We start from the raw sequence: 18764 nt of genomic DNA, 5'->3' as shown, positions 1-18764 counted from the left end.
TGTGATACTTCTATCCTGGCGTTTGGAGCATAGTAGTCATGTCGAATATGTCTTACACGATTGAAAACGTCGAATGGATGAATGTTGTATCTCAAGATGTCAAAAAGCTAATTCAAGCCTTTTTCTCCATCGCCGACAAACCGGACCCTGAAGCTGGACAATTATGGATCGACCAGGTCTTCTCGGAGACAGGTAAATTAGTGGTTGGAGAGATTGTTATTGAAGGAGCCGAATGTAGGTCATTGAATAACACACGAATCGTAACCGCAGGCTGATATATCTGTGAAAGCTATTCGAAATGCGAGGAAGAACGCATGGAACGCTATCAAAGCACGCAAGCACGTTGTGCAACGAGTCTATGCTGGAGGTTCAGCTGGTCAGGATATCATGCTTCACGGTATTGCCAGCTCAACTATTGCTGCGAACGATGAGACTGTCGATATTCCTTTCGCCGCTCGTTTCTTGCTTGATCAGAAGACGTTGCAGGGCTTTTCGCCAAGGGCACTTTTGTATCAAGTTTGGGCAGTACGAGAACGACTTACGCAATCGAAGCATAGTCAGCTAACATTCGATAGGACCAATCAAGGCTGACAGAAGCTCTGAAGAAAAGCAGCTAGATTGCAAGCAGGGCGTGAGATATCATGTGTTTGTGGCCGAGCCAAGATATTATGGCCTGCTACTTTTGCAGTGCTATGGGTCGTTGACACAACAAATCAACAGATCTCACTATTCATTCGATGTTCAGAGATTAGACTTGACTCCCCATCGAAGCACCATCGGATTCGCTCTATCGCCATGCAACTTCATCATCTCATCGTAAAAGTCATCGCTAGTGCCTCCACGAGCCTTGACCTCTCCAAGCAGCCTTTCAAAGTCTTTGATATACGCTCTCGTTGTTGCAATGTTCCAATTGCCATGAATTTCTTCTGCTTGCTGATGACCTGCGATAACATATGCTGGCTTTAAGCTTTCGACCATGTCGACTGCCCTGAGCCATTCATCCCGTTGTGCCTTTGTGGTAGCGATGGCAAACATCGCATGGACTTGGCCATAGATGACATCGCCTGCTACGACGAGTTTCAACGCTGGAATCCACAGGATTGTGGTGTTACAAGTGTCAGAATGGCCTACTTCGATGGCCTCACATTCCCACTTCCCACCAATGTAGAATTTATTTCCCTCTGGGAGCGGCTCTGGGAAAACCCAGCGGCGCTCTTTCGGTATCACATCATCGAACCACGCACCCCATACCGCAGAATAGTAGCCAGGCTCTACATTCTCTTTGGCGTGTGCGATCGTTCCTGGCGTGCCCAAAATTTTGGCGTTTGGGAATTTCTCCAGGACTATGGGGACGCCAAACCAGTGATCTGGATGACCATGAGTGATGTAGATTGTTTCGAGAACTCGGCCGGGAGCAATCTTTTGAATCCAGGCGACCAGCTCTTTGGAATTTTCGATATCGATCGGCGCATCGACAAGCAAGGCGCTAGTTTTATCGTAGACCAAAGTGCAAGAGATCGGCGACCAGTGGCCTACTAGACCTTCTCCGTTGAATAAACCTTGTCCTTTGAAAGGGATTGGCTTTGCCACGAAGACGGCGGCACGTAGTTCGCTCATGATTGCAATGCTCGGCGTTGGAGGATGGAATGTCGTAGAAGTGTGTTGCTGAGGTCTGAGATCGTTGACAGCGTACTCATACGCGGCTGTTATATTGAGCGATGCTGTGAGTGAGTGCACTGGATACGCCCGTAAACGTGCTTAGCTGCCAACCTAACTCGTTGTGATCGATTATGAATACTCCTGTGATGGATTAGTGATACCATGGGGACCCCAGACTGGGGTTACGTGCGTTGACGAAGCTCTTGAACAAGCTTGAGATGTTACTCAGCTACGTCCGTACTCATCTTCTACTTCGTCGTTATCAGTTTCGTGGAAAGGAACGTACTCGCCGCGTAGAAGTTGACCATACCTAAGTCAGCTTTACTCAATCATCTCGAACAATATTCTCGGCCGCGATTTCACAACTGCACCAACGAGATCAACTCTACATCAACATGCCCATCTGGAAGATCTTTCACTCTCCCGACATCTTCGAAGATCCCAAAGAAAGACACGAGCTGGCAAAATCCATAACCGACTACTACGTAATCGTGGGCCTGCCAGCATACTATGTCAACGTACAATTTTGGCCTCTGCCTTCCGACCGCTACTTTACGGGAGCGAGTCCAGTTTCCAGGACAGTTTTCGTCGAAATAATCCATATAGCCAGAAGAATGGATCCCACGAACAAGCAGATGGCGATCAGAATGAAAAATCGGATGGACAAGATCCTCAAGCCGTATACGATAGATCGTGGTATCCATCTCGAATACGCCATCGCTGAGGGAGCAGCTGAGCTATGGAGGATCAATGGCATTGATCCTCCGGAGTCTTTTGGTCCGGATGAACAGGAGCAGGCGGCGCATAATAAGAAGTTGTTGGATGAAATGAGGAAGAAATTTGATTATGACAAGAGTTCTATTACTCGAAGCCGTCTGTAGTCGAAAGATTTGACTGTATTTGTATCAATACAATGTAATTTCCATCAAAGTGTTTTGTCTGGCTCCATCAAAGTGTCCTGTGCTGCTTGCGGGTTGCTGAGTACTGTTGGCCCCAAGCTTGCCCCTGGCATTGTGTGTACATCAGCACGATTGATCAGCATGAAGAGCATCGGGCACATTGTTGATAATTCATGTGCAGGACCACACTTCCAGCAAAGTTCAGTCGAAAGGCCAGAATTGTACTGGAGGCGAACAATTGTTGCATGACTAAAATAGCATCATTGTCATCCATGCTAGTCGAGAACTTGTACTGGGCATTCTGTCAGTCTGTTTGAATGTGATTAGTATGCTCACAGGCGACTGAAGCAAGGTCAAAGACCACAGCTTACAACATGTGGCACACCTTCTGGCTTGTGTTGTTGGTATGTGATCCGATCACTAATCCGAATGCGAGCCGAGTGACTTCTTCTACGGACGTTGGAAGCTCGCGGGCATCATGTTGGATTAGTGAACACGGCTGGACTATGAGAGCAGAGCAAAGGCGACCGTCAATTCGAAAATCGAATGCCGACGCAGGTAGATTTTGATCCATCACCACGTGGAAGCACTTCAGCCGCTCGTCCTGCCCAGTCGTCGAATTTCACGTGGCTATGTGTCGAGTCTCAAGCTTTTGGAATTCAAAACAGTCTACGAAAGTTCTGGACATATGTATTTTAGTGTTCGATTTTCTTACGGGTGCCTTGCGCAAGACTGTCGTGTGGAGTAAAGCACGAAGGTACCGCCTGGAGAGGTCCAGTGTGTGCTGCCAGAGCGAAGTTCGCTATCACTTCCCACGATTGTTACCTTGAAATGTTCACAGTTGCAATTTCCACTGAGATGCTGGTAGTCTGTGTTTCGCCCGTACGATACGATCTCCAGAGAGAGAATTTCCAAAAGCCTGGACTGAATACATAGCGTCCACGAGAATTGCGATGTTTCGCCATGTCGCCTTATCAAAATCGGAGTCTTTGTCCGGGTCGTCCCCTTGATTGTCGTAGAAGCATCTAAGTGCGGTTCGTTCTGCCAAGTCCTGTCAAAAGACAAAAGGAACAAAAATTAGCGATATGCTTGACACATCTGGCTGCCCAGTAGGCTCCGATTGCCTCGCAGGGTGAACAGACTTACCCTTAAACTTCCTCCAAACAATCGCAGCCGATAACCTTGCGTCCAACGGGAGAAGATTCCAGCTTCCACGGCCTTGTTGATTGGCTCAATGAGAGTCTCATTGATCTTGGAGAAATTCTACAGAAATATTAGCGATACTGGGAATCATATACGGTCGACGAAGACTTACTTTGCCCAGCCCTTCCGTGATGATCTTAGTGTCTTCTTTGTTGAATTTGCCCTTGAAAGGCGAGTCCCCCATGTCGCCTACTGCATAAGCTATAGCATAAGTAGCGTTTTTGAAAGCATCGTCCGCGATCTGCGACTATGTCAATGATGCTTGTTTGCTGAAATTCATGTGCACGCAGCTCACCGAGATACGGTCCCAGAACTGGTCCCAGGTATCATCATCGTCTTTCTCGTCAGGCTCCTTCAAGTCTTTGAGTGCCTCATCTGCCGTAGCCACAGACTTTTCGTACTCAGACAGATAGTCCAGATATTGACCAGAAGACAAGCTTGTTGTGGACACTAATTGACCATAGCCACCATGGCCCGTCGGCGTCAGACTTCCGCGGCGATGAGCAATGTCGGCCGTAGGGTCATCGCTCACCACGATCGAAAGTGAGAGTGCCACTGGCACTGCAAGAGTTGTGATGGGAAGGAGGGAAATGCCAATCAGCTGCGTGAAATGCATCTTCGGAGAGGCTCAGAACTGAATGTCGCAGGAATGTTGAGTGTAAGATTGATTCGAGCTGGATGCTCTAGACCGTGATTTATATTCATACAGAGAACTAATGGCCAGCAAGAGGGGTACCGTCTGCATTGAAGCCACTTTTACACTGCACAGAGGGGTACCTGAGGCCGACCATGTCCGGATAGCATTCGCGTGCTTTGCAGATTCGCCAACGCGGATGAGATGAGCTGGTGATCGATGATGAAGGTCGGGACCGGGGATGGCTCGCTGATATCTTGCAGGATACCACACGGCAGTGCATCGATCGGTACACAGGCCCAATCCTCAGGTCGACAGCTCCAGACGACAACTTCTGCAAGAGATCGGCCTCGTAGGTCTTGCTATACCTGGAATGGGTATTCCACGATTTGAGAAGTCCCTATAGTACAGATGGCTAACAGCTCTGACTGTGGTTCATCCAGTGATCTTGCCAAAAACCTTGCAAACCCCGCTCGCTGTGCAGACAGTTGAGTAAGATTTCAAATATTCGATGCACGTAGCTGAGGTATGATGGCTGAGAGCAGGTTGGTATGATGCACTACTGGCCAGTTTCTGAGGCGGCTCCATGCGATGGAGGTCGTCCAGGCCATCTTGCATACGCACTATGCATGTGGCAGTAAGCTCTACCATTGGGCATGCACCATATTCGGCTCAGCCCCGCATCGGACCAGGCGAGTGCAAGAGCCACATTGGGACAGAACGGGACATAATGATATCGTCATAGGCCTCGATCTCTGAATTCCTGCCCACGAATTTCTCGCCAGGTACCAGGATCATGCACAGATGGGTGTTGTTGGAGTTAGGTCGATGTTCAGAAGTACCGAATTCCAGTGCCATATCAATCCTCTTCAACCTTCACCTCATCATCCGCTCGCCGATACAAATGAATCTGATATCTCATATTCTCCAGTTCCAGACGATACTCCAGTCCCTGAGGCAATCTGAACCATCTCGACTCATCCGAAACCACCTTCTCCCACTTCGCCGGGATCTCCTGTTCACCACGCTTCTGTTGTGTGCCAAGAAGCGTGTGATCAAGCAGCCATTGCATGGGATACTTCTTCTCAGCTCCATTGATAGAAATAGTCGAGTAGCTTCCAGGACTATCGACGACTAGCAAATATGCTCCAGGCTGTGCCGCTTCCGTGATTCGAGCGAGCATTTTCTGCGTCTTCGGGACAGAAGTCGAATAGAGTTCGTTGAGCGTGAAGAGGAGTGTGATGAGGTCTGTGTTCTCGTAGATTCCTTTGCTCTGTGCGTCATCGAGGTCTAGTGCATCTGCTTGTTGGAATGTCGCCGTGAATGCTTCCTCCGGAAGTAACGCGACATTCGCTGCTTTGGCCGCTGCAGAAGCGTATTGTGACAGAACCGGCGGACTCACAACAGCCTTTTCCAGATTCGAAACCGTAGGACCCCACGCCGCAATATCCAGAAACACAGCCGAAATCCTAGAATCCGGTGAATCTCCTCTTCGTTCAGATAACCAAGCAGCAAGCGCAACCAATTCAGCTCCAGCGCCCCCTCCCAAACAAACCACCTTCAACGCCCCCTCCTCTTCTCTCCCCTTACAAATCTTCTCCTGAACATCACTCAAAATCTGCAAATACCCCAACGCCCGACTCGGACTCCACCTCGAAGCATAGACTCTGAGATACTCATCCTTCCCAAAAGCCTCCGCGAAATCTCGCCTATAAAGATGACCCTTGACTTCCTGCAACAAGCTTACATCTTCTTCTCCCGAAGTCAAAGCATCCCGAAAAATATTCAAACATCTCTGCTGCAGGGCCAATGGAACATTCGAAACTGGCTGCTCGGTCTCATTCTCATTGTCAGTCTGCTTGCGTTGTGATGTCTTCTGAGTTTTATTCTTGTTCTGAGGCAAGCGCTTATGCGAAGCCGCTTTCCAGCTTTCCGTTCCTCGAGCCATTTGATGAGAATTGGCACATTTTCTATCGCGCTCGTTTCCGCTTTTTCGTCTCGGATCCGAAGGGGAAGTTGTGGAGGAAATGAGCTTGGTGCGGAAATGCCGACGTTCCGCCATGGAGCGAGCGCCGATCTCGCCCTTGCCGTGAAGGCGGGGCATCAAGTGGGATGGGATGGATGGTCGTGGTCGTTTAGACAGTAGTCATATATCAAGTCACTTTTGAAGGATTTAAATCCAGGAACTATTGTGTTGAGTAGTCCCCTCGCATCAAATTTCTCCTACAATTGCAGACGAATAGCAAAAATGCGGCTTCCATACGGTAAGGAACTCGCAACACTGAGTCAATCATTGAACGCTAATCCCTGCGCGAGTCGACGATGACCCCACGATGGACACGCCTGAAGACCAGGCAGTCGTCGAACGTGTGAAAGCACGACGAGGTGGAAAACTCATTCCGCTGGACAAGGCTCTACTTCACGCACCTCCAGTTGCAGATGGCTGGAACTCTTTCCTTAAGTCTATCCGAGAACAAACAACATTACCAGCTTCGGTACGAGAGATTGCCATCTGCCGGGTGGCCGTTTTGAACCATGCATGGTTCGAATGGGATCAGCATGTACCGATTCTGAGGAAAGCGGGTGTGCTGAGTGAGGAGCACATTGAAAAGCTCAAGGACCGGGAGTGGGATGGCAGCGGACTGGACGATAAGCATCTTACTGTTCTGCAGTATGCCAATGCGATGACGATTGGGGTTATCGTCAAGGATCCGTTGTTCGAGAAGCTGAAGACTCTGTTCAGTGAGCGGGAAGTTGTCGAGATCACTGCGACTGTTGCAGCATACAACACCGTCTCGCGATTCTTGGTCGCTCTTGACGTCGGTGAGATGGCCGCCAAGTACAGTCTGGACTTCAGTTAGACCACTTCACGAGAGTTCATTCCAACTATTGCCCGTGCTGAGCGTCCAGATGCTACGAATGCTATGCCGAGACATCCGTATTGTAACGCAAGGGCGAGATGTGAAGCTTCAACTCGTGCTAACAAGCAAGGTGCAATAAGACTGCTATTTGGGGTATAATTCGCTCAATCTTGTTCTTTCCTTCGACGTCGCCTACGAGGCCGGTGCTTTCTCGTTGAGCGCGGCTTCAATGTCCGCCTTGATCTTGTCTGGAGAGCTTGTGCTGGCTGAACGGAATATGTTAGCATGGCTTGAATGAATTTATCCCGGAGATGTGTGTAAACGTACCCCATCGCTGCTTGACCTTGCCGTCTCTTCCAATGAGGAACTTCTCAAAGTTCCACTTCACGCGCTTCAGGCCCATGATGCCCGGCTTCTCGGACTTCATCCATTCCCACACTGGCTCAGCCTTTTCTCCGTTCACATCCGTCTTGCCCAAGACTGGGAATGTGACGCCGTAGTTGAGCTGACAGAAGCTCTGGATCTCATCGTTGCTGCCTGGGTCCTGTCCGCCGAATTGATTGCATGGGAAGCCGATGATCTCGAAGTCTTCGTGCTTTGGCTTGACCTCTGGTGGAAACAAGCATGTCAGTATGCGGGCGCGAGTCAGGCCAAGACGCTGCTGCAGCTGTCATACCTTTGTAGAGCTTCTCAAGGCCCTCAAACTGTGGAGTGAAGCCGCATTTGGAAGCAGTGTTCACGACCAGGACGACCTTGCCCTTGAGGTTGGAGAGCGGGTACTCCTGGCCCTTCTTATCTTTGGGCGTGAAGTCGAAGAAGGTGGTAGCGGACGACATGGCGGCGTGAGTGGTTCGTCGGTAGGTGAAGGCTACGGTGGTGGGAAGGACGATGCGCTTGGAGGCAGAGTGGAGGACAGAGATTGCAGCACGAGGCATCACAGTCTAGCGTGGTGCGGCGAGAGAGGTAATTGTCATGGGAGGAGCTCCAGTCCCTCTCACTTGCCCCGGCACGAGCGATGCCGTCATTCGCTGCTGCCAGAAACGACCACGTCTCCGACGGAGTCAGCACAAAAGAGTCGCACGCCGCACATGCGCGACCAGGCCCTCCGCCCACCCTGCTATCGCCGCTTTATAAGCCTCTCATACCCGCCAACCGATGTACGGCGTCGCCGCGATCGCGCTGGGAGACGGTCGCGAAGCAGTCCAGATCGGCAGCCTGCCGACGCCGCAGCTCCCACCCGGCCAACTCGGCTGGTCCTGTCACATGAAAATCCACCTGCTGTAGGAACCCGGCCGCCTTATTACGTGAGTTAGCGGGTCGCCAGCGCTCCTCAGGCAGCAGATGCGGGCGTCTTCTCTCGCAGCCAAGGCCGCCAAGGATACCATGGCAGAACATGAGGACGACCGTGGTTGTGTCTGCAAGTGAGAGATGAACATGTGCGTGAAGCACGCCGTCACCTTCGGGCAGATGTGAAGCTTTTCGGCCGAAGAGGATCAATGGCGCACCGATCTTCCACACAGGATGCCCGCTAAGAGACAATGTAGCTTTCGCAGAAGCATATGTGCACTGGACAAAAGGTAGGCCACAGCCAAACGGGCCACTATTTTCAATGTTCCTACATTCCATACGTGACTGGTCTTTTCAAGCGAGCACAGCGTCCAGTCTGACACGCAGTCAAAAGCAGTGAGTATGGGGATCAATGTGGCAATTGTTGGGAGTGGTATGCACGAGAGAATCATTATCTCCCGGTCAGCTTCTCGACAGCAGCGGATTTTGCTCACGCTCTCACAGGACCGGCGGGTTGCATGCTAGCACATCTTCTCCTGCACAAAGACAGCGATATCAGTGTAACGATATTCGAGAGAGAGAGCAGCATTGACTTCAGATCGCAAGGAGGCACTCTAGATCTGCACGAGAAGACTGGGCAAGCTGCACTTAAAGAAGCTGGACTGTTCGACGAGTTCTTGAAGTACGCTAGATATGATGGAGAAGCATTCAAGATCGCGGACAAGAATCTCCTCTGCTATATCACGCAGCAAGGATCGAAGGGCAGCTCAACCACTGGACGACCCGAGATCGACCGGCCAAAATTACGAGAATTACTGTTCAATAGCCTGCCTGAAGGCACAGTCCGATGGAACAAGAAGCTCGTCGCAGTCAGTGGCGACCACTCTCTTTCTTTCGCAGACGGTAGCACAGCCAGCGGCTTCGATCTCGTCGTTGGAGCAGATGGCGCATGGTCTAAAGTCAGACCCCTACTTAGCGATGCCAAACCATACTACAGCGGGATAGCTGGTCATTCGCTTCTCATTTCGAACGCCGAGCAACAAGTGCCTGATCTACACAAACTGGTCAATCGCGGCAATCTCTTCTCCTTCTCTGACGGCAAAAGTATCATGGCGCAGCAAATGGGCGACGGTAGCATCAATGTTGGAACTTGGGCGGTAAGACCAAGCGATTGGCAGTCAGCTTGCAATGTCCACGATACCGAAGAAGTGAAGAAGACAATTAGACAAGAGTATGCTGGCTGGCATCCTGACCTCCTTGCTCTTACACAGGCCGCCGAGGGTACTGTGCAGCCCAGAGACTTGTACATGCTGCCGATTGGCCACAAATGGAAACATCGAGCTGGCGTGACGCTGATCGGAGACGCAGCCCATGTGATGGTGAAGTCACTCCATCTACTTCTCCTACCTTGCCGGACTGACCAGTTTGCAGACGCCGTTCGCGGGCGAAGGTGTTAACCTTGCTCTTCAGGATGCGATGAAGCTCGCCGCAGCAATCAAGTCGTCTCATTCCAGCTCGAATCTTGACGGCAACATTGAAGCCTTCGAGAGAGACATGTTCAGTCGAGCCACGGAGACACAGCAACTGACATACGATATGATGACAGCGATGTTCTTCACACCTGGTGCACCACGACAAGGCATTGAGCGGTATATTCTTCGCGCGGTCAGGGGAGAGCTCGGGCCTTGGATCACTGCTCTGCTGACGCCGGTGGTTTATGTCTGGTTCTTTATCTTCAAGCTTATATGGTGAGCAAACTTGAGGCTGAGGACTTCTGTTATTGTCGAGGCGAATGTGGCATCTACCTCATTCTTGGTCGCACCAAGCGACTATGCTGCTCGCTAGCATCTCTCTTTACCATCTCGTCGCCGCAAAGATGCGACTACATGGTGTCAAAAGTCTCGAAAATGATGATTGAGCGATCCAATCCCGTCATCGCCATCATCCGGCGCCGCAAGACTATTCTTCGACTCATTCGTCTGCGCCGTTATAGGTCTGCTCTCTCGACCTTCACGTTTGAGATAGTCCGCATACAGCTTACTACTCGTGAAGTCTTGCGCTCCTCCACCTCTCGTACTCGACGACCCAGCTCTACTCAAACTCCCCGTCAACATCGCCGACTCGTCCTCACAAACAACCACCATCCAGACCCCAACACGATCATCCGATCCAAAGAGCGGAGTACAATGCAACCAACGTATCCTCCCACCTTCCATGTCCGCGCTGGAATTCGAAGTAAGCCAATTCACTTTCGCTGTAACACCCGTACCACGAGTCAAAGCATCCAGAAGTCCTTCTCGAACCGAAACAGGCCCTCCTATGCGATCCAGAAATTTCGTCTGTATAAGTCCCGGAATCCTCAGAGAAGGCGACGTGAAAGTTATGCGTAGGGAAGGATAAGGTCTCACAAGTAAATAGCTCTGGTAGACCCCAGGCAGTCTTCCAGAAGGTCCCAAATTCGCCGCTGGCCAGAGTTGTCTTTCCGTAGCAGAAGTAGAATCTTCCATTCCGAGAATAATACGACTAGATTTCGAGCCGTTTCGATTTAGCAGAACTTTCGAACAAGATGTCATGGATCCCATTCCGCCCTCAGATGGAACTCTGCTTCTGGTCTTTTGTGCTCGATTCTTCACGACTTCGGCTTCTTCTTCTGTGAGGAGTTGACCCCAATCACTCAGTATCGCCATCGGATCTCGTCTTGCACTTTTTCGCGCTGAGAAACTTCCATTGAGAGCTTCTGTTCTGTATTGAGCAAGGAGTTGAGCAAAAGATTCCACGCCTCTGCCATTTTCGATGAGTGATGAGACGTCGATTTGACAGCCTAGGAAGTATCGTACGGCGCCTTTATTATCGTATAGAGGAGCGATCATCAGGAGATTCATGAATGGCGTGCCGTCTCTTCTGTAATTGAGGATCGTCTCAGTACATTCTTCTCCTTTTGACAATGCCTGTATAAGTCGAGCGACAGTCGAATCCGATGATCTGGGTCCTTGGAGAAATCTGCAGTTGCGGCCGATGGCAAATTCTTTGGTATACTGAGTGATGTTGTAGAATTCTTCGGAAGCGTAGACGATGGGATTGTCTTGTACACTGGGATCTGAAATACAGTAGACTTCAGCCAGAGATGGGATTAGTTCGTGCATGATTGGGGCGCTATTTCCGGTGATTTCTTTGACTAGTGTGTCTGTGACAAGACAGACTAATCTGTGCGTAAGGTAAGCTGGTAAGGCCTCTTCAACCAAAGTCTGTTCTTTCTGCTTTGCTTGGGTCTCGAATCGCTCATCTAGCCTCGCGGTTCGTAAAGGTGAGTAGGTCGCTGGTGATTGTAAGCGATTCGCCACGGCGTTCGCATATTCAATCGCCGCAATTGCTTTCTTGGCTTCGATGTAGTCCTTCAACACATCGATATATGCAGGTCTATAAGTCTTCAGAAATTGCTTGAATCGCACAGTGAGGGCATAGTCCTTGAGAATAAGGTCCAGATGATCGGCAGAGAAGAATCGTTCTGACGAGGCCTCGAGCTCATTGTTGAGTTGGTGGGGCCGGATGGGAGGTGGAGGCTTCAAGTTGTAAGAGTCCCGCTCTTCTGTTGAATCTCGAGTGTCGGCCACTTCTGTGCTATTAGTGTAGAGCTCATCGTGTGACTCCTCGGGTATATCGAACACACTCGGTGATCTCGGCCCAGCTGCTCAAGCATCAGTACTTTTCCTCGCAGATACCAGAAAGTGCTGACTAACGAAGAGTTGCATTTTCCGATGGCATACCAATTGGTGAGCTGATCGGCAGGTCGTCTTCGCGTTGTTCTCTGCTGCTCTGATCTGGAGATACATTCACCACTCTAAGACTGCCAGACATATTCTCCGAGCCAGAAATGCGGCGTAACTTTGGCGTGATAGTCCTCGCAACATGCTCGCCATCTGATGGAGCCTGGGTCTTCTCTAAAGTATCCGCGTCACACATACTGGCATCACGATCGGAAGCCACAGCACGCGGGTCAGGGATCCCTTGATGGTTCCAGACATAAGGCTGGTCGCGCTAGCGGTAGTGTCAGTTCGCCAATGATGTTGTGCCGCCGCAGCTATGATAGTGACATGTGCTGCCGATATATTCGTTGCACAACCTGGGGTGCAGATGCAATCCTTTTCTAATATAAAAGCACCCTAAGATGAACACAGGATAGCCGGATCCAGCTCCCCACGGGCATTGGCTCTTTTTAGCTCCAGATCCAGACGATCGTAAACTGGGAAGTTGGCGATGAGGAGAGCCGGAGGTGACGTTTGATCGGACGTGCTAATGCCGACGCGGACATGGGCTGGAGAAAAGAGCTCCTGCTTGACTGCTATGCAACTGTCTATGTTTATATAAATGCAGCAATCGAACAGTGGCTCAACTGATGCCAGTCCGCGTCAATGTCTGCCGGGCGGTTGTCAGCTTCAATCCGACTCTCGCATCAAGCTCAAAGCTTCCCCATCTTTCCACCTTCGCAAGCTCGTCGCTGCACAGCTTGAGCTTCGCAACATCGCCGTCTTGACCTCCCGCCTCGTTCCAGTGGCAGACGGAGAGCTCGTAGTGCGCCACTGGCAAAGGCCAATTGTCAGCCTGATCACAAGCAGTGATCTGGTGCGGCTCATAGCAGAAGACGTGCTCACCGAGCATCGTTTTGGCCTCCTCGGTCTTTCCAAGATTTCGCAGTACAGTCGCCTGTAACACAGCGCAAATGGCCTTCTCATCCACAGCTTCACTAGGCCATGTCGGTTGATCATGCGACCAGGCCAGCCGGGCCATGGACTCTTGCAAGTGCGCCGGACTCATTCGCTTGTAACCGTTCCAGAAGTAGATCATCCCCTCGAGTGGAGACACGCCAATTGCATCGATAAGATCGCACTCGCGAGTCTTGGCCCGATGCTGCCACTTCACAAGTTTGCGGTTGATGTACACGTCCAATGGTAATTGTCGTGCCATGAACTTTTTCTTGCCCGTATTTTGCGCAACCTGGCCTAAAAGATGCTTGGCCTTATCCCGGTAGGTCTCTGCAAGCTTCGGATCTGTGTGCTGACATTGTCTGTACATCTCCACGAAGCAAGATCCAGCAATGTAGTAGTAAAGTCCATGACTCCAGTTATTGAGATGGACGCACTTCTGAAATGCGGCAGCGCATTCCTCGTATCGGTGTAGGAACATCAAAGCCATGCTAGTCTCGAAGACGCGAAGAGCTTCCATCTGCTTCAACGATGAAGTCTTAGCATCACAAGTGAGAATATCCACTGCTTCTTCCAGGTTCCGTTCCACGCCATGCATTCGCGATTCCTCCAAGACCCACATGATGGATCGTGGATAGAGTGTACGCATCTCCTTCAGAAGACCATGAAGCCTCTCTTTGGGATACGATTCTCTCCTGTGGATGTCGCACAGCGCAATAGCTGCATTATGGAAAGGCAGGAGGACCAAGCCAGCCATGGCACCATTGATGTTGTTTTTGAACGCCGTAGCTCTCCATAGCAGGCGCATGCCCGCCTCACGATCTCCACGAAAGGAGAAGATCGAAAGAATCTTTCCAAAGGCCGGAGGTATCATAGAAAGCAGGAGCTGTAGTAGTCCGAAGCACATCGCGGCTCCCGAGTGTATGAAATGATCTATTGGGTCGTCCGTGATGGCTCTGAAATCGAAACCGTCGACCTCAGCGTCGGCCTGCCGTTTTGAGCTTGACGATTCGTATGCTGGTGGCGCGTCACCGGCTGCACCATTGACTGTCCCAAATTCGTTGACAGATGTGTCTTTCTCAAGTGTCTGAGGTTTGTCCTGCAGGTTGAGCCGGTCCACATCAGGATACTCAAGCTTCCCCTGATATTCCATAGGTGTTGGCTGTTCCGAAGCACTCTCCACAGCATCTTTGAATTCTTCATCATCCTCCTTTTCCACGGGGGTCAAGACCCCGGAGGACGTGCCTGATGTCTCCGCTTCCGAAGCTTTATCAACGCTAGCACTTGATAGAGACGATGTCGACCCGGAGTGATGCTTCTCCACGTATCGATTCTCCGCTTCAATGATCTCCAAAAGTGTGGTGAACGCCTTCCGCAATTTATAGAAACCTCTCAGAGACTCCGTCAGGCTCTCGTTCAGTACTGCGACCACTGCCGCCATGAGTTGCGTCTCGGCATGGCAGAGCGCATATTCAGAACCTCGCGGGTAGATTTTGCTCTCGTGGGCCGTCGAAGGATCTCGTAGCGCACGCCTTTGGTGTTCGCTGGCTGCCTCTTCCGCGTCTGCAAGTCGCAATGCTGCCTAAAGGAGGGCGGACATCGTCAGCGCATTGTCCTCGATTCGTTCCTATATGGCAAACCCGCACCTGCTCCATGATCTCTTTCTCGAATCCCAAGGTCGCTCGCAAGAACAAGGTCGTCGCCGTTCCCAGCTTATGGAAAGGACTGGTGCCTTTACTCAGCTCCACTTCTGCCTTCTCGACCTCTATGCTCCCGTAAGTACAGCTCGTTCATGGTTCATGGCATGCTTATTACCATCGTTCATGATGAGAGCCGCATGGCTCATTGCCTCTGCCACTGTTGCTCATCAGTCGTCTCGTTCGCCAGTCCTCCGCGGCGAATCCTCACATGCATGCGGCTCATCCAGCGCCGTCAGGCTCTTGCTGGCGTGCACATTGGGCTTCGCCGCTCGAAGCCATTTCATCGCCATGCTGCGTAGTCTGCCGCTGCTAGCGGTCTGCCTCTCGACATCTGCAGAGCAGGAGCAAGAGAATCTCACAACACTTCTAGAGGGTCAGTCCCAGGCGCCACTCGGATGACATGGTGACGGAATAGCTGCCATGACACGTCGCGTGGGCGAGCTGTCAAAGTCACTGGAAAGCTGAGACGCGAGTGTGGATCCCGTTTCTGCACAGCCTCTCCGTCCGTCTGCTCGACTGCAAGCTCGCATCCGTGCCGAAGCTGGCCGCTAACATTCGCTGACGCAGATGGGACGAGATGGAGGATGCAACATTGGTCGGCGGAGGCCATGCATGGACGGAGACAATCCTGGCAGGCGGACACGAAGCCAGCCACAACGACGTCACGGAGTTTCCTACATACACGAAGCTGACACAGAAATTAACGACGAGCGAAGGGAACAAATCTATCGTTACGTCTACTTCTCCATCTCCTTCTGCGCCTGCCGTCTGATCCGACCGGAAATGAGATACACCGCCGCCCGCATCTCCAAAATCGGATCCGCAGAAGGCTCAATACCATCAACCCTCGGGATAGGATCGAAAATGATCTTCTGCTGCTCCTTGAGACTCTCATCCGTCTTCACATAAGTCTCAAGCGCAAAACTGCCCAGTTCCACAATTTCCCTGCTTTCCGGCCACCTCATAGTCGCATCGTCAGTAACATCGCCCTCTTCCGCAATCTGAACCACAAGCTTCAGCGTCACGGATCCCTTCCCAAGCCTCTCTTCCAATTCCTCGAAAAGATACGAATCGGACTTGTCCTTCAAGTCCTCGTCCGAAAGTGTAACATACTCCTCTGGTACCACACGATACATCCCAAACTTCTCCTTCCCCTCTGCATTCACAAACTTGAACGCATTAACCATGAAAAACTTATCCGTCAAGAAACTCTCCGGATAAGGTATAGGGACTTTGAAAAACGCATCAGCAGCTGGGCTGCCTTTCAGAAATTCTTCAAACACTCCGTTCTTCGATGCGTGCATCAGTGATAGAAATCCTTCACCAGATGCTACTGGAAAGTTCGGAGTCGAGTGCCCAATGATATCTGTATGCTGATGTCCATCCTCGCTGAGCAAGAAGCGAACCGCAAGACCACGAGGACTGGCTTTGGGATCTTTGTCTGAGATTGTTGGAAGGCCGGTTCCAACGGAAAACCGCATTAAAAACGGTGTCGAGGCATTATTGAAGTGTGGTGCTTTCGAGAGCGATGCGGCTTCGGCAGTAGGCTTGAATGTGCCTTTCACAAGGTGTCCTTTGGCGTGAGCTGCGGGGTGTCAGTCGTAATTCAATTGCATTATTGGGAATGAAGCTGGGTGGACTTGCCTGGACGAAATGCTTTCGGGGTACCAGCACTTTCACGAAGTACGCTCACGAGCTTGTTCGCTACGTCGAGCGTGTGGGCGTCACTTGTCAAAGGCATTTTGAGAGCAAGAGATCTATGTGGCGCTCTGAGAGAACAGGCACCGCTTTACATTATATTGCATTCTGTGCCGCATCTGTCAGCTGAATGCCTAGCGAGGGCGTCGCATCTCAGCTGCAGGATCACAGTATCGATGTGCCAACAGCACGTGCACTTGATCCACTAAGGTAAGTTGCAATCGGGCCATGATCATTCGCCACAGGCTGGGCTCTGTTGCTCGTTCAATACTATTTTAGTACTCGGACTGGCGAATATGTGCTCGCATGTGCCATTCGTTCGCAGCTACCTTGCAGTGGCTTCCCCACGTTGCTTATCAAAGGATTACCGAGCAGCTGCATCGGTTGTGTCTAATTCTCAGCCAGGAATTTCCATGGCCCAATCAGACTGCTGTATTTGCATCTGCACTTAATGTAGCACCGGTGAACCTCTGCTTGCCGCACTTACTCTGACGCAGTTTCGTAGGCCGTGAGTGTCAAGCAAATCATCCTTATCGCCACAAGTGCAGGCTAGCTCAGATGCATGTCTTTCCGATCGCCTCAAATTTCTCCCTGATATCGTCCGGGTGCACTCTCCTGCCCGTCTTGTCATGAAAGGCGCTCGCGATACCCAACCAGCTCGCCTCGCCATGCTTGCCTATCAGTTGACATAACAGTTGTAGCTCATCGAAGGAGAAGAAGTCGTCCTCTTGGAGGGCTCGCCACTCGCGAATGCTGAACTTGACTGACGATCGAGTGCTTCGAACACTTCCTGCCACAGAGCCAGCCTTAGAAGACTTCTTGACGACGCTGGCCGGCTTCTTGGCGTCCTCCTGTTTCGCATGCTCTTTCTTAGCATCGTCTTTCTTCTCACTTGCATTCGTAGTCTTCTCCTGCTTCGGCGGCTCCTCCTTCTTTGGCTCCTCCTTTACAACGTCACCGCCAATCTCTTCCCAACGCTTCTCGCACACCGGCTGGGGCTTCTTGAGCTGTTTCTTGATGGTCTTCCAATTCGCTCCAGATTGCTTGAGCTCTCGGAGCAACTTATCGTCCTCTTCAGTGAACACAAAGTTGTCCAGATGCTGCTGATTACCACCCTGGCCATTTTGTTTGCCGGCATCTTCCTTCTCGTTCGCTCCCTGATTGCCATTGCCCTTAACCTTGCCCTCGCCTTTCTTCTGCTCCTGCGGCTTATTCGCGTTGTCCTTCTTGTCGTTCGACTCTCCTCCGCCAGCTTTATCTGCATCTTGCAGCTCCTTCCAGCGCGCCTTCAACGACTCCACTCCCTTCCCCATTTCCTCGGCGATTTCCTTCCATGATCTAGAGCCGCCCTTGCCGGTCGACGCTTTCAGCTCTCTCAGCTTTGCATCCTCTTCAGGAGTGAAGCCGTTGCTGGGCTTCTCCTCAGCTTTCTGAGCATCATCCTTGCCGCCCTTCTTTTGATCGTTCGAGGCTTTGACTTCTTTCGGACCTTTCTCCTCTTCCTTTGACTTGTCATCCTCCTTCACGCTCTTCTTCTCTTTGCCGCTTTCTTGTTCATTCATCTTGTCAATGCTCCTCTTGATGTCCTCAAATGTGATGACTTCGGTCCCAGCAACACTGCCACCTCCATTGATGATACTCGAGCCCTTGTGGCGCACCATTACGAGCCTTCCACGCCTATCGCGCCTGATCTCCGCATCTGCGATGGCTGAAGCGGAGGATAGTTGTAGGGTTTCCATGGACCTATTGAGTGGCTGACCAGTGTCAGAGTCAACCAGATACATTTTCGGCGCCGCTACCGAGCGATAGGGGAATATCGTGAAAGACATGTTGTCGAAGGAGACTCGAAGGATCGAGGATAGGGAGGTGAAATGAGAAGAGGCGTAAGGAAAAAGGTGGTGTAGTGGACGCGGTGATGCGAACATGTCTGAGAGCGAAATGCTTTCGAGAAGCGCAATGAATGAGGCGACTAGTGGAAAGAGAACGCGAGAAGGATTCATGTGAAGTGAGCTTCGAGACTGACCTGGCTCCTTCTGCTGGAATTTGATTTGGTGACGCCTTTTGGCAGGAGCAGGTCGAGTGCCGAGATGTTGGGAAGCTGCACAGGTAGATTGTCTGCGTGC

At 51.2% G+C, this 18764-nt stretch overlaps 12 protein-coding genes across 12 annotated transcripts; 4 read left to right on the top strand and 8 right to left on the bottom strand.

Annotated features, from left to right (window-relative positions):
- Positions 1–47: 47 nt before the first annotated feature.
- CKM354_000403100 (uncharacterized protein) lies at positions 48–617 on the top strand (the record flags this gene model as incomplete). The annotated part of the gene is made up of 3 exons (XM_044799255.1): positions 48–234; positions 290–525; positions 576–617. 3 exons carry the CDS (start codon positions 48–50, stop codon positions 615–617), a joined length of 465 nt encoding a protein of 154 aa, XP_044655190.1.
- A 124-nt stretch (positions 618–741) lies between these two features.
- Positions 742–1617, bottom strand: CKM354_000403000 (uncharacterized protein; the record flags this gene model as incomplete). The annotated part of the gene is made up of 1 exon (XM_044799254.1): positions 742–1617. One exon carries the CDS (start codon positions 1615–1617, stop codon positions 742–744), a length of 876 nt encoding a protein of 291 aa, XP_044655189.1.
- Positions 1618–2054: 437 nt separating this feature from the next.
- CKM354_000402900 (uncharacterized protein) lies at positions 2055–2540 on the top strand (the record flags this gene model as incomplete). Its single annotated transcript, XM_044799253.1, has 1 exon — positions 2055–2540. One exon carries the CDS (start codon positions 2055–2057, stop codon positions 2538–2540), a length of 486 nt encoding a protein of 161 aa, XP_044655188.1.
- An 853-nt stretch (positions 2541–3393) lies between these two features.
- CKM354_000402800 (uncharacterized protein) lies at positions 3394–4377 on the bottom strand (the record flags this gene model as incomplete). Its single annotated transcript, XM_044799252.1, has 4 exons — positions 3394–3609; positions 3705–3821; positions 3874–4002; positions 4057–4377. The coding sequence occupies 4 exons, from the start codon at positions 4375–4377 to the stop codon at positions 3394–3396; spliced, it is 783 nt and encodes a 260-aa protein (XP_044655187.1).
- An 877-nt stretch (positions 4378–5254) lies between these two features.
- Positions 5255–6343, bottom strand: CKM354_000402700 (25S rRNA (uracil2843-N3)-methyltransferase; the record flags this gene model as incomplete). Its single annotated transcript, XM_044799251.1, has 1 exon — positions 5255–6343. One exon carries the CDS (start codon positions 6341–6343, stop codon positions 5255–5257), a length of 1089 nt encoding a protein of 362 aa, XP_044655186.1.
- Positions 6344–6643: 300 nt separating this feature from the next.
- On the top strand, positions 6644–7256 carry CKM354_000402600 (uncharacterized protein; the record flags this gene model as incomplete). The annotated part of the gene is made up of 2 exons (XM_044799250.1): positions 6644–6659; positions 6712–7256. 2 exons carry the CDS (start codon positions 6644–6646, stop codon positions 7254–7256), a joined length of 561 nt encoding a protein of 186 aa, XP_044655185.1.
- A 192-nt stretch (positions 7257–7448) lies between these two features.
- CKM354_000402500 (uncharacterized protein) lies at positions 7449–8092 on the bottom strand (the record flags this gene model as incomplete). Its single annotated transcript, XM_044799249.1, has 3 exons — positions 7449–7522; positions 7584–7865; positions 7933–8092. The coding sequence occupies 3 exons, from the start codon at positions 8090–8092 to the stop codon at positions 7449–7451; spliced, it is 516 nt and encodes a 171-aa protein (XP_044655184.1).
- An 853-nt stretch (positions 8093–8945) lies between these two features.
- CKM354_000402400 (uncharacterized protein) lies at positions 8946–10295 on the top strand (the record flags this gene model as incomplete). Its single annotated transcript, XM_044799248.1, has 3 exons — positions 8946–8976; positions 9048–9922; positions 9975–10295. 3 exons carry the CDS (start codon positions 8946–8948, stop codon positions 10293–10295), a joined length of 1227 nt encoding a protein of 408 aa, XP_044655183.1.
- A 140-nt stretch (positions 10296–10435) lies between these two features.
- CKM354_000402300 (uncharacterized protein) lies at positions 10436–12503 on the bottom strand (the record flags this gene model as incomplete). Its single annotated transcript, XM_044799247.1, has 2 exons — positions 10436–12228; positions 12281–12503. The coding sequence occupies 2 exons, from the start codon at positions 12501–12503 to the stop codon at positions 10436–10438; spliced, it is 2016 nt and encodes a 671-aa protein (XP_044655182.1).
- A 426-nt stretch (positions 12504–12929) lies between these two features.
- Positions 12930–15233, bottom strand: CKM354_000402200 (uncharacterized protein; the record flags this gene model as incomplete). Its single annotated transcript, XM_044799246.1, has 4 exons — positions 12930–14825; positions 14890–15008; positions 15059–15100; positions 15152–15233. The coding sequence occupies 4 exons, from the start codon at positions 15231–15233 to the stop codon at positions 12930–12932; spliced, it is 2139 nt and encodes a 712-aa protein (XP_044655181.1).
- Positions 15234–15680: 447 nt separating this feature from the next.
- CKM354_000402100 (uncharacterized protein) lies at positions 15681–16684 on the bottom strand (the record flags this gene model as incomplete). Its single annotated transcript, XM_044799245.1, has 2 exons — positions 15681–16528; positions 16588–16684. 2 exons carry the CDS (start codon positions 16682–16684, stop codon positions 15681–15683), a joined length of 945 nt encoding a protein of 314 aa, XP_044655180.1.
- A 511-nt stretch (positions 16685–17195) lies between these two features.
- CKM354_000402000 (uncharacterized protein) lies at positions 17196–18470 on the bottom strand (the record flags this gene model as incomplete). The annotated part of the gene is made up of 1 exon (XM_044799244.1): positions 17196–18470. One exon carries the CDS (start codon positions 18468–18470, stop codon positions 17196–17198), a length of 1275 nt encoding a protein of 424 aa, XP_044655179.1.
- Between the last annotated feature and the right edge of the window lie 294 nt (positions 18471–18764).

Source organism: Cercospora kikuchii (genome assembly GCF_019650295.1).
Source record: "Cercospora kikuchii DNA, contig_00002, whole genome shotgun sequence".
Taxonomy (NCBI): Eukaryota; Fungi; Ascomycota; class Dothideomycetes; order Mycosphaerellales; family Mycosphaerellaceae; genus Cercospora; species Cercospora kikuchii.
The sequence above is the reverse complement of the archived record's forward strand: the minus strand, read 5'-3'. Positions and strand labels throughout refer to the sequence as shown.